Source organism: Thermobia domestica, chromosome 8 (genome assembly GCF_964235325.1).
Source record: "Thermobia domestica chromosome 8, izTheDome1.hap1.1, whole genome shotgun sequence".
Classification (NCBI taxonomy): Eukaryota; Metazoa; Arthropoda; class Insecta; order Zygentoma; family Lepismatidae; genus Thermobia; species Thermobia domestica.
The window spans coordinates 252552242-252565196 of NC_137461.1; the positions used below are offsets into that span (position 1 = coordinate 252552242).

The 12955-nt window shown below is 37.1% G+C and overlaps 3 protein-coding genes across 3 annotated transcripts; all 3 read right to left on the reverse strand.

Annotated features, from left to right (window-relative positions):
• Window positions 1-2810: 2810 nt before the first annotated feature.
• LOC145692548 (uncharacterized) lies at window positions 2811-3590 on the reverse strand. Its single transcript, XM_081767857.1, has one exon. The coding sequence runs from the start codon at window positions 3588-3590 to the stop codon at window positions 2811-2813; it is 780 nt and encodes a 259-aa protein (XP_081623983.1).
• A 294-nt stretch (window positions 3591-3884) lies between these two features.
• On the reverse strand, window positions 3885-4385 carry LOC145692549 (uncharacterized). The gene has a single exon (XM_081767858.1). The coding sequence runs from the start codon at window positions 4383-4385 to the stop codon at window positions 3885-3887; it is 501 nt and encodes a 166-aa protein (XP_081623984.1).
• A 433-nt stretch (window positions 4386-4818) lies between these two features.
• Window positions 4819-5286, reverse strand: LOC145692550 (uncharacterized). Its single transcript, XM_081767859.1, has one exon. It carries the CDS (start codon window positions 5284-5286, stop codon window positions 4819-4821), a length of 468 nt encoding a protein of 155 aa, XP_081623985.1.
• Between the last annotated feature and the right edge of the window lie 7669 nt (window positions 5287-12955).

Below are 12955 nucleotides of genomic sequence, written 5' to 3' on the forward strand. Positions count from 1 at the left end.
AGCGCCATCTACTCTACTTTCCAGTCTAATCTACTTTTCAGTACCGTTTTAAGGCCGTGTCTAACGTTTGGAGCTGGGATCATCAATCCCTATATAATAACATGGTAAACTTCTTTCCAAAATATTATGAAAACTATTTGTCTTATGCAGTTCAAACTTTCTCCAGATGTTAACCTACCCCAGTACTACATGTTCACTTTTTTATTTTTAAACTATCTCTTATAGTTTATAATAATTATTTTTTACAAGTAAATATGGCAGCGTTGTAAGCAGGCTTTTTTTTCCTGTTCGTGGAGGTGTAGATACCTGATCCATTCACACCATTGTTCCTCACTGATCTTCAAAAAGCTGGTAGGGGAGGGAAACAAGTTACGAAGTGAGATAAGATCGTTTATCTAAAAATGAGGAGAAGGCATATCTTCGAAGTTATGTTAGTTGACAACCTGACCATATGGTCGCAAGAACAAAAGCTTGCGGGAGGTAAGACTGGCTGCTGTCAGAAATAAGAAAATCTTATCTACCTACACATGTTTTTACTTGTATTTTGTAACAAGTCTTCTTTTGAATTGTCTTCTCTTCAAAATTTGTTCAAGATTGGTCGAGTGGTTCAGGAGTTATAAGGTTTTATTTATTTTTATACTACCTCCTCCACCCCCTCCCCTTAGTTCTACCATCAAAGTGAATAGCCTAAAACCAGCCCAGCCTCGAACCTCATTCATGTTAGAAATTTGATCGAGATCTGTCGGGCGGTTCAGGAGATTTAGTCACATAGTGATTTTCAATTATATTTATATATATATATATTACAAGACAGAACATAAGTGATTTTATTAATTTTTGTAAGAGGAAAAGAAAGATAGGTAAGTCAGTGCCCGGCTTATAAACACTTGCGTCGGAAGTAGATATTCACGTTTCACGCCCACCATATAATTTAATTAAATAGAGAGACAGAACAAGAATGAGCTGGACACTTTTTTTTGGGGAAAATTTACGGATAAAACCTGTTAACTCAGAAACGAAGAACTTATTTATGTAGGCGGATAACTTGTAACTCATGTAACTGAGATACAGCACTAAAAAGTTTGTTCCATCACCATGATATTGTTCTATATGAACAATGCAATGAACGTACGTATTTAGTAAAATTATGAAGGGTAACTTGCATTTATGGACTAAAAATTATGAAAAATATGTTTTGATCAGTGGCATATTTAGGGGCTATGGGGCCAATACCCCCAGGAATAATTCCATTATTACGTTTTCGCATCATGCGTACAACACAAATGATGGTACGAAAGCAATGAAGAGGATTTATCTACGTTTAAAATATCCAAGTCATTACAAAATTTACCCCAATAATAAGTGTGGTTTAAGTGTTCGTATATCACACTATTCATGTAACAATCGTGACGCGGAACGGTTGTGAAAACTCTTAGTTGAAATTAAGAAAAAAATAAGATATAATTTTTAAAACATACATTAACAAAACGGAGCAATAAAATTTCGAGACAAGAGCGAAAGAAGTCTTCAAGGATCGAGACGAGACGGGACCTATTAAATTTAGGAGACGAGACGAGAAAACCTTACTTTTCGTCTCGTCTCGTCTCATGAGGAACATTATCTGAACGAAGCAGATATCATTGATGCTGTATAAAGGGGTGATATGTTTATGTACTTTATTTACAAATCACGCATATCACATTCACAGCTAATGAACTGTATGATTAAATTCATATTATTGATTCACCCAGATATCATGGAGGAACGAGAAATAAGACTTGACGAATATTTTAGATGTTACTTGCTTTAATTCTTATTTAAAGATACATGCGTTAATATGATGTTAATATGATAAATATGACATGCTTTGTTCATATGTTAATATAATGATATAATACTTAAATATTAGTACAATGAATAACTTATCTTAACTTCTTTCTGCAGTAATTGCTGCTTGCTTGCTGCTAAACCACATGGTTGCTTGCTAAACCATCATACTTTGTCTTCGGTCATACACAAACTGAGTAGCACTCTAAAACACCGTTAACAACATGTAAATCTTGTATATTAATGAACATGAGTGTTTCTCTAAAAACTATGAATAAATATGCTTTTTCTAAAACTATGAATGAATATGCTTGCCTAGTTGCACTTCACAGCACATTGTCGAATGCACAGACACAACTTGAATAGAACACCGAAAACACTGTTGCCAGCCAATGCAAACACAACTCACTAAAACTCACCAGAAAAATCACTAAAAGAATCACAAAGAATTCACTAACCACTAAACTAAATACACAAAAAATGAAACTAGTTTGAATAAAAATAATGCACATATGGAAGCTTATCCATCCTCCCCCTCCTTGATTGGACACAATCAATTAATATTCTATGGGCAAAGGAATTAATTTAGCAACACTGCGCCGAAAAATGCCACTTTTACACTTCACAGTTGCCACTCGCACTAAATTATCACTGCCCGGATGAACTTCTTTAATCACACCTAACTTCTACACTTGAGGAGGAACATTGTCTTCTTTTAACAATACGACCATGCCCGGTTGGAGATTAGGCTGAGGTGACTTCCTTTTTCTTCTTTGTTGTAACTGGTTGAGGTAATCCCTTGACCAACGTTTCCAAATATGCTGGTTCATTTGTTGAATCCGTTACCATCTGCCAAGTCTGTTGATGGGTTCGTCCAGTAGATCTGGTTCCGGAAGGCTGAGAAGTGTAGCTCCCATCAAAAAATGTCCTGGACTGAGATACATTGGATCAGTAGGATCGTTGGAAATGGCTGATAATGGTCATTAATTTAGAATGGCTTCAATTTGAATAAGTAAGGTGTTCAACTCTTCGTATGTCAGACTTGCTGTTCCTGCTACACGCCGTAGGTGGTACTTCATGGATTTTATTGAACTTTCCCATGACCCCATGTGAGGAGATCTGGCAGGAATGAATTTCCATTCTAAACCTTCTTGAGCTGAGTATTCCAGGATGTCGTTTCTGTTAGTCTTGGATTCAAAAAATTGTTGCAATTCTCGATTGGCGCCAACAAAGTTTGAACCATTGTCGCTACACATAGATAAACATTTTCCTCTCCTAGCAATAAATCTCTTCAATGCTGCGATGAAAGCTTGAGAAGTTAAGTTTGAAACTATTTCTATGTGAACTGCTCTAGTGGCTAAACAGATGAACAACGCTGCATAGACTTTCATTTGAATTTTGCTGCGAATTGTGGGCTTGACGTAAAAGAATCCTGCATAGTCCACTCCCACGTGTACAAATGGTCTTGCTTCATTTACTCTCTCCTTGGGTAAGTGTCCCATTAACTGTGATGAACTTGTTGATCTCCACTTGAAACAAACCAAACAATTGTGTACTATTGCCTTGACCATCTCCTTAGCTCTTAGAATCCAATATCTGGTACGCAAAGATGCAATAAGAAGCTGTGGTCCTGCATGAAGCAACCTTTTATGTTCTTCTTTGACTCTCAGGTGGGTGAAATGATGTCCTGCAGCTAGGATGAATTGATGCTTGTTGTCGTACTCCAAGTTTGAATGTTCCAATCTTCCTCCTACTCTTAGCATTCCTTCCGTGTCCAGAAATGGAAAAAAGATCCTTGATTGGGCTCTTTGTCGAAACTTTCATTTGTTGCTGCAAGTTCAATATTTCTTGATGATAGGTAGTATGTTGTACTATCTTGATACATCTGTGTAACGCTAAACGAAGTTTCAAAGCGTCAAGACTATCAGTTTTTCTTTCTGATTTCTTGGAAAGACAATTATGTTTGAATCGCAAACAATATGCTACTACTCTCAACATTTTGTTTAACGATAAATATCTTTTCATAAAGCTTGTTTCATGAACTGCCACCAAACTTATCATGACTTTCTTCTCTTCTGGAATATTAGCTGGCTCATTTTGTTCTTGACATGGCCATTCTGCTGTGTGAAGAAGCTCTGGACCATACCACCATTCTCGAGAGTGAATAAGAGTGTTGGGATCCGCTCCTCGACTATGTCTGCCGCATTTTCTTTACTAGGCACGTGGTGCCATTGATAGATTGATGTGATTCTCTGAATTTGAGCCACCCTGTTGGATACAAATGTCTTCCAACGATTGGGAGGTGATTTGATCCATGACAAAACTATCGTTGAGTCTGTCCATAGGTGTATACCACTGACCTCTATATTCAATAAGGATAGTGTTTTGTCTATTAGCTTTGAAAGTAACAGTGCTCCACATAATTCCAATCTAGGCAAAGTTTGCTTCTTCAGTGGTGCAACCTTCGACTTTGAACAAAGTAAATTGACTTCAATGTTTCCTTGATCGCCTGTAGCCCTGATATACACTACTGCTCCAAAACGTTTCTTCACTTGCATCGCAAAAACCATGTAATTAAATTTCCTTAACGTTCTCCGAAGACATTACGTTTCTTGTAATTTGTATCTTCGCCATCGCAGCTAACCAAGACATTAATTGATTCCACTCAACTTGTAGGACTGTGTCTAATGGGTCATTCCAATCCATTCCTGTCTTCCACAACTTCTGTAAGAAATTCTTATATTTGATGACAATTGGAGCGATTAGACCTACTGGATCGAAGATAGATGACACTATGCTGACGACTTGTCTTTTTGTCATTGCAACATTACTTTCTACTGCAGTTCCGTGTTTACAAATTTTGTTCGAAATTATAAGTTTGTCTGTTAATGGAATCCATGCTATTCCTAAAGTCTTAACACCGTCTTGCTGACCAAGTATAATTGGCTGTTGTTTTTCCCTATAGTCTTCGGGAACTCCTTGAAGTACTTCTTATTTGTTAGAACTCCATTTACAAAGCTTGAAACCTGCTCTGCTTAAAATATTAATAAGATCCTTCTGTAGTTCTAAGGCCTTTGACACGTTTGGTACTGATTTTAACACATCATCAATGTAGAAATTGTGCTTTATTACTTCTGCTGTTTCTGGAAATTCCTTGGAATTTTCCTCCGTTATTTGCTTCAGACATCTTGTTGCCAAGAAGGGTGCTGACGAAGTTCCGTACGTCACTGTTTGTAGTTCGGACGTCTGGATCGGTTCTTCTACTGAGTTTCTCCAAAGGATGCGTTGTAAACACTTGTCCTCATCATGAATTAATATTTGGCGACACATTTTCTCTAAGTCTGCTGTAAATACAACAGGATACAACCGAAACCTTAAAATAATGGCGTACAAGTCATCTTGAACAATTAGCCCAACTTGAAGAATGTCATTCAATGATTTGCCATTAGACGTTTGCATCAAAAACCACTCTTAATTTAGTTGTTGTACTGTCCATCTTGAATACAGGATGATGTGGAAGATAACACCTGGTGCTGCTGTTCACGTCTTCTTCTGTAACTTTTAGCATGTGACCGAGACTTAAATACTTCCATGAAGGCGGCATATTGTTTATGAAACTCAGGATTTTGTAGCAATCTTCTTTCAAGCTGCTTAAATCTTTGTAGTGCCATGTTGTAAGACTCTCCTAAAACTGCATTCTCTTCCTTCTTTGGTAATTTGACAATAAATCTTCCGTCTCCATTCCTGGTTGTATTTTGTAAAAAATGCTTCTCACAATTTTCTTCTTCCGGCGTGTAAATCTTAGTCTGAAGATCTTCGAGTTCCCAGAATTTTCTCAATTGTGTATCCAGGTCTGTCTCCATCTGAGCAAAACATGAAATTACCGGCTGGTTGGTTTCTTCGGGTATTGAAGGCATATTTCCAACGACAACGTATCCTAGCTTCGTTTCCTGCAAAACTGGATAATATCCTTTTCTAGTCTTCTGGCCTGGCTCGAGGAGACTGTAGAATAACCCCGCACCAATAAGCATGTCCACTGACGACAAGCGATTAAAATTTGGATCGGCTAAGCAAATATCCTTTGGCAAGTTCCAATTACTATAATCAATATCCTTAGAAGGTATGCAACCTGTAATGTTTGGTAATACTAAACAAACGACCACTGCATTAAAATCACATGTTCGTAAATAAATATGAACTTGAACACTGTACTGAGCTTCGGAGGTTACAGAATTGATACCTCTAATGGGAACACGATTTTTCGTTTTCTTGAGACCTAATCTATGAACTAAAGCTTCGCTTACAAAATTCGATTGAGACGCTGCATCTAATAACACTCTGCATTGTTGAAAATGACCTTTAATGTCTGTTACGTTAACTAACGCTGTTGCTAATAATATTTGCTGACCATAACACTAGTTAACAAAGGTTTTGTTACATAAAAGGAAATACCTGTTCTTAAAGGAACTTTTTGCGCTGAATTCGAATATGCACTCGGTTTTTCTCCATCACGTACGATTTTCCCGTAACAGAGGGACTTTCCGGAAAATCCCTCAAAAATTTCCCTTTTCGTTTATTTTACACCCCAAGATCTTGTCCTCTTGCATATACTAACATAGAAATTATACCTAAGTATACTTTGATTCATATTTAACAAACCCTCCAAGTTTCGTAATAATCGCTTTATTCTTTCTAGAGAAATAAATATGTTTGTATGTATACTGTGTGTACTGTTTATTGCACCTTATAGTAATGCTTTCAGATCTCTTAAGTTGAGGTAAAACGTTTTGCTTTATTACCACAAACACATATATAAAATATAATTTACAAGTGTGACAATTTACAATAAACAATAATACAAATGTACCAAAAGGTCATGAAAAGACAATCAAAACTATCACAATATATGAAACTTCCATGGGTTACAAAAACGTACACTACTTCCTTCTTTTGTAAGAAATGTTGCATTCTCTAACAAGACCCCAACAATAGTCCCCCATCATTGAAGGATCCCATCGTCCCTGGTACCTTTTCTCCATTGCCATTATATCTTGGTGGAATCTTTCCCCCTGTTCGTCGCTGAGAGCACCTAGGTTAGCAGGAAAGAAGCTGAGGTGGGAGTGCAAAAAGTGGATTTTTAAAGACATCCTACAACCCAACTCTTTGTATTTCTGTATCATGTCCTGTACGATTTCTGTGTAACTCTCAGCTTTGTTATTGCCCAGAAAGTTGCGCACAACACACTTAAATGCTGTCCAGGCAGCTAGCTCAGCACTGTTTAACTTGCTGTCAAAGCTATCATCAAGCATTAATTTCCTAATTTGGGGACCAATAAACACTCCCGCTGAAATCTTAGCATCACTCAGGTTAGGGAACTTATCTCGCAAATACTTGAAACCTTCACCAGATGTGTCCATGGCTTTGACAAAGTTTTTCATAAGTCCTAACTTGATATGAAGTGGCGGTAGTAATATCTTATTAGGATCTACCAAAGGAGCGTATTTGACGTTGCATTCTCCAGGTACGTAATTCACTCTAGGTTCCCATTCCTTCACTTCATAATGTTTGTCATCAGCTCGGCTATCCCATAAACATAAAAAACATTGGTACTTCGTGTAACCGCACTGCAGTCCTAATAAAATACCAACTACCTTGAGATCACAACATATTTGCCAATAATGGTCCTTGTAATTTATAAGATTTAGCAAAGTTGACATGGTGTCATAGGATTCCTTAATCTTCACTGAGTGTGCAAGTGGTATAGAAGGTTTTTTATTTCCATTATGTAAAAGGACAGCTTTAAGGCTGACCTTTGACGCGTCGATAAATAACCTCCATTCTTCTGGAACGTAAGGAATTCCTAGCTCCGCCATCAACCCATTTATATCCGTACATACGCACACATTATCTTGCATTGAGAAATAGCTTGAAAATTGAACATGCCTTTTCATGTACACTGATATGTTCGTTTCTGCATCCAATAAGTTCCACTGCTGGAGCCTTGATCCCAGAATTTCCGCCTCTTGTTTTGTCTTATGCAAATCACGGACTAGGTCATTAAGTTCACATTGCCGGATGAAATGTGGCTCGCGAACACAGTCAGGGATGAACGTTGGATCCTTGGATGTACATGTTGATGTCGATGGTTCATCAAGGTCATGATCATCATGAGTCTTTTGGCCATATCTCTTCCCAGTTGGTAGGGGGCTCGGGAAGTGGAAGTTCATCCTCGTGCGGAATAGGTCTAATTGCGGATTTAACGTTGGGATAAATTATTGTGTATTTGCTTTTTTTAGAATGTCCCTTAACTACTGTGAGACAAAAATAACAATCATTCAGATGGTTGGTGGGTTCTCTCCACACCATTGGTACAGCAAATTTCATGAACCTCCGTTTCCCTTTGGCCCATGCAAGTAAAGTGACGTAGCACGACGCACAAATTATGTTGGGTGCCCAAGTTTTGTCCTGATCTCCCACACGACATCCGAAATATATACAATATGCTAGTTTCACCGATGGCGTAATGGATCTACACTGTCCTTTAACTACAAACTGGCCACACACATAACAAAAACTATTTGGTGAGTTAACACACGAACGCCGTCCTCTAGACGCCATTGTACTGATCACAAGCTAAACTTCTGGTCTTAGTTGGGTATAATGCCGTTAAGATCAAACATGAAAGCACTCTTAGCAGCAAAGACAACTTTGAAAGTGAAGTAGTGTTAAACCACACGTCAATATAAAAATATACAAAACTCCCTCATCAGGTGTCAAGAACACAAGAAAGAAAGAAATGCGCGGGGGGAGGGGGGAAACGATACCGTAGTGGAAAATTTAGACTGCATTAGTTCATTGTTGTCAACAATGAGTCTGTATTCCGTTCTTTCTTTCTTTTGCATTCTGTTACATTTGATAACAAATATTGATAACCATTTCATGAACAAAACGAAAAAACTTGGAGAATTATATATATATGTATTGAGATATACATATACTGTACGTTTTAAAAAAAATATACGTTGGAAGTACATTCTATTTTTATACACGTTTCTAATTTACAGAGAGCAATACAAGTGTGTTGTTGACTATTGTAAATATTCATTTTTATGTCTGTGTTTGTAGTAATAAAGCAAATCGTTTTTACCCGAACTCAGGAGATCTGAAAGCATTACTATCAGGTGCAATAAACAGTGCACACAGTATACATACAAATATATTTATTTCTCTAGAAAGAACAAAGCGATTTTTACGAAACTTTTAGGGTTTATTAAATATAAATCAAGGTATACTTAGGTATAATTTCTATGTTACTATATGTAAGGGGACAGGAGCTAGGGGAATAAAATATCTGAAAAAGGGAAATTTTTGAGGGAATTTCCCGAAAATCCCTCTGTTACGGGAAAACTGTACGTGATGGAGAGAAACCGAGTGCATATTCGAATTCAGCGCAAAAAGTTCCTTTAAGATCAGGTGATTTTTCTCATGTAACAAACAAAAAGTTTAAATTTGTTAACTAGTGAATTAATCTTAAATGAGCAATAAGAGTCCTGTGGTTGAACTTTAACCTGGCTCTGTTTTCTAACTTTAGGTACGTTAGTATTATTGTTATTTGTTTTGCTTGAACTGTCTTTGTTAGTAGCCTCCTGAGTAGTATCTTCATGCAACAGTGTATTATGCTTAAAATTACATTTTTTACAAGTACTTGATTTGCATGCCTTTACTTGATGTTTATTACCTAAGCAATTAAAACATAGTTTATTTTGCTTCACGAGCTCCTTTCTTTGATTAACGTTGGCACTCAGAAATTCTGGGCAGCAAAAAACAGCATGCGTTTCTTTGCTACGGCAAATTTTACATGCATTTGGAAGCACAGTAACAAACGAATTCATTTGACTGCTATTCTTTCTTTTTGCTCTGGAATCGACACTTTTGTTGTCATAAGTATTTTCAGATTGAGTAGGACGAATGTTTTCTAACATTTGACAACGACCTTCTAAAAATGAAAATAATTCCGATAACGATGGAAAGGAGTCACTACTTTGCTCAGCTTCCCATTCCCTTTTGCTTGTCGAATCAAGTTTTTCTACCAAATGTTTTGTTAGTAGTACGTCATGCAAAGGTTTGTCCAAATTCAATGCTTCAAGGGCTTGAAAATTACTGCGTGCTGTATTTACAAATTGTCTAATGTCTTTAGCGTTTTCTTTCCTTACTGGCTTGATATTGAGCAAACCTCGTACATACATCGAAGCAATTAACCGTTTGTTTTCGTAGCGTTCAACAAGAAGCTTCCATGCAATTTCGTAATTTACTTCTACCGTTGGCAGATTTGCTATTAATGTAAACGCTTCTCCCTTGAGCGATGTGCGCAAATATTGAAATTTACAAATTGTACTTAATGACTCGTTATTGTGAATAAGGGAAATGAAAATGTCCTTAAAGGGCGACCACTCCTCGTATTTACCGCAAAATATGGGCAAAGAAATTTTAGGCAATTGTACTGAACTACTACTAGAATTTGCAGCTTTGTTATTTGCTGTCCCTGAATCCGTTTTTTGTTCAAAACTATCAATAAATTCTTGTAACTTAAACTTTGAATCATAATACAGTTCCTCGAATGTAATTCTGTGCGTTTCTTGTTCACCGTCTCATCCAAGAGCTCTATTTCTGACTGTATCTCATCAAACTTAATAAAAACCCCTTCAAGTGCAACTAGCCTCGTTCTTGCTTCTTGTATGCTAGGTTTATTTTCATTCTGTAGTTTTTGAAGAAATGTCTGTATTCTTGTTGCCTGACCTTTGACCGAAGCACGTTTCTTAATTAATTGACCCAACTGCACTTCTGCCATTGTTTCAGTCTTTCTTATTTAACTACTCAAACCGCTGACAATATATTTTTCTTTTCACTTCTGAGTGACCAACAAACGTGTAACCTTGAATTCAGCTGGGTTCAATGCACACACACAACTGTATTGATATGAATAGTTCTGTCCTGCCTATGACAGCAGCACCCACACAAACACACACGAGAACAAACAATGCAAAGTCACGTTTCTCGTTCTGATATCCGGTGGACGGAGGACCCCCCCCAAAAAAATGATGTATAAAGGGATGATATGTTTATGTACTTTATTTACAAATCACGCACATCACATCTACAGCTAATGAACTGTATGATTAAACTCATATTACTGATTCACCCAGATATCATGGAGGAACGAGAAATAAGACTCGACGAATATTTTAGATGTTACTTGCTTTAATTCTTATTTAAAAGATACATGCGTTAATATGATGTTAATATGATAAATATGACATGCTTTGTTCATATGTTAATATAATGATATAATACTTAAATATTAGTACAATGAATAACTTATCTTAACTTCTTTCTCAGTAATTGTTGCTTGCTTGCTGCAACCACATGGTTGCTTGCTAAACCATCATACTTTGTCTTCGGTCACACACAAACTGAGTAGCACTCTAAAACACCGTTAACATGTAAATCTTGTATATTAATGAACATGAGTGTTTCTCTAAAAACTATGAATAAGTATGCTTTTCTAAAATTATGAATGAATATGCTTCCCTAGTTGCACTTCACAGCACATCGTCGAATGCACAGGGGGGCGCGGTGGCTCAGTGGTAGAGCGTTCACCTCTGGTGCTTGGGGTCCCGGGTTCGATCCTAGCCCCCGCCAAGTGAACTTTGTGGTGGACAAACACCGTGCTCGTGGGTTTTCTCGGGGTTCTCCCGTTTCCTCCCACTTTCTTAATTCCACCATTTCACTCATCTCTCATAATCACCGTCTCCTTTAGCCTAACCGGCATATCCGTGGGACGTAAAACTCAAAGATTTCATTTCATTTCATTTTTTCGAATGCACAGACACAACTTGAATAGAACACTGAAGGCACTGTTGCCAGCCAATGAAAACACAACTCACTTAAACTCACCAGAAAAATCACTAAAAGAATCACAAAGAATTCACTAACCACTAAACTAAATACACAAAAAATGAAACTAGTTTGAATAAAAATAATGCACATATGCAAGCTTATCCAATCATTCTTACTTGTAGTGACCAGCTAGCAAATGTTGGTGCATTTTTTGCATGAGTAATCGATTTTATGGCATATCAATCTCCAAGCATATCATCAATCTGTCCGCTATTATTGGGTATTATCCAAGAATAAAACCCTGTAGAATGCATTAGGTTATTATTTAGAAATAAAATCTTTCAGTTTTACGTCCCACTGTTATACCGGATACGCTAAAGGAGACTGTGATGATGAGAATGAACGAAATGCTGTAATGAAGAAAGTGGGAGAAACGTGAGAACCCCAAGAAAACCCACGCACAGGGCGTTTGTCCACCACAAAACTCACTTGGCGCGAGCTGAAAAAGAGCCTGGGACAACACACACCAGAGGTGAGCACTCTACCACTGAACCACCGTGGTCCCCGTTAGGGTAAACGGCTCCTGAACGGGACATGTTATCATCTCCATGATCTTCAAATACACTCTCAATAATTAGTTAGGTTTCTAGCCTCAGCAAGCCATTATCGCACTCCACATCTCTCAACAACTGGCGTTTCATGGTTGAATGAACTTTTTCTTTTTCCTGAAATCAGCATTGCAACCTTCTTTCTTAATATAAAAAAAATAAACCTAAATTTTTAACAGAATAAGGAGATATCACTAATAAATTTAATTTCGAGAGTACACTAATTAATACGAAGTACATCATACATAATATTATTAACTTCCTGGTAATGATAGGAGACAAGATTTGAAACTTAAGGCTTTTATAAGATTCAGGAGTAGTAGTTAACTCTTGCGAGTGACATCTTTCTGGACTATCTTCTCAAACGTGAATCAGTTTTATCAAAAACGACTCAGGAGATTCTGCTGATATTTCATAAATAAATATTTAAATCTAATAACCCAAGAATAATGTGTAAAACAAATTCTTATATAAAAAATATGCAGGAAAGGTAATTTCCTGTTACGGCTGTTTCTCTCTCCCTCTCTCTCTCTCTCTCTCTAATACGGCATGCGATTTTATTGATACTTCCTTCAACTTGCAGAAATAACTCTGTTTGGGATTGCGATACATCAAGTTTACGT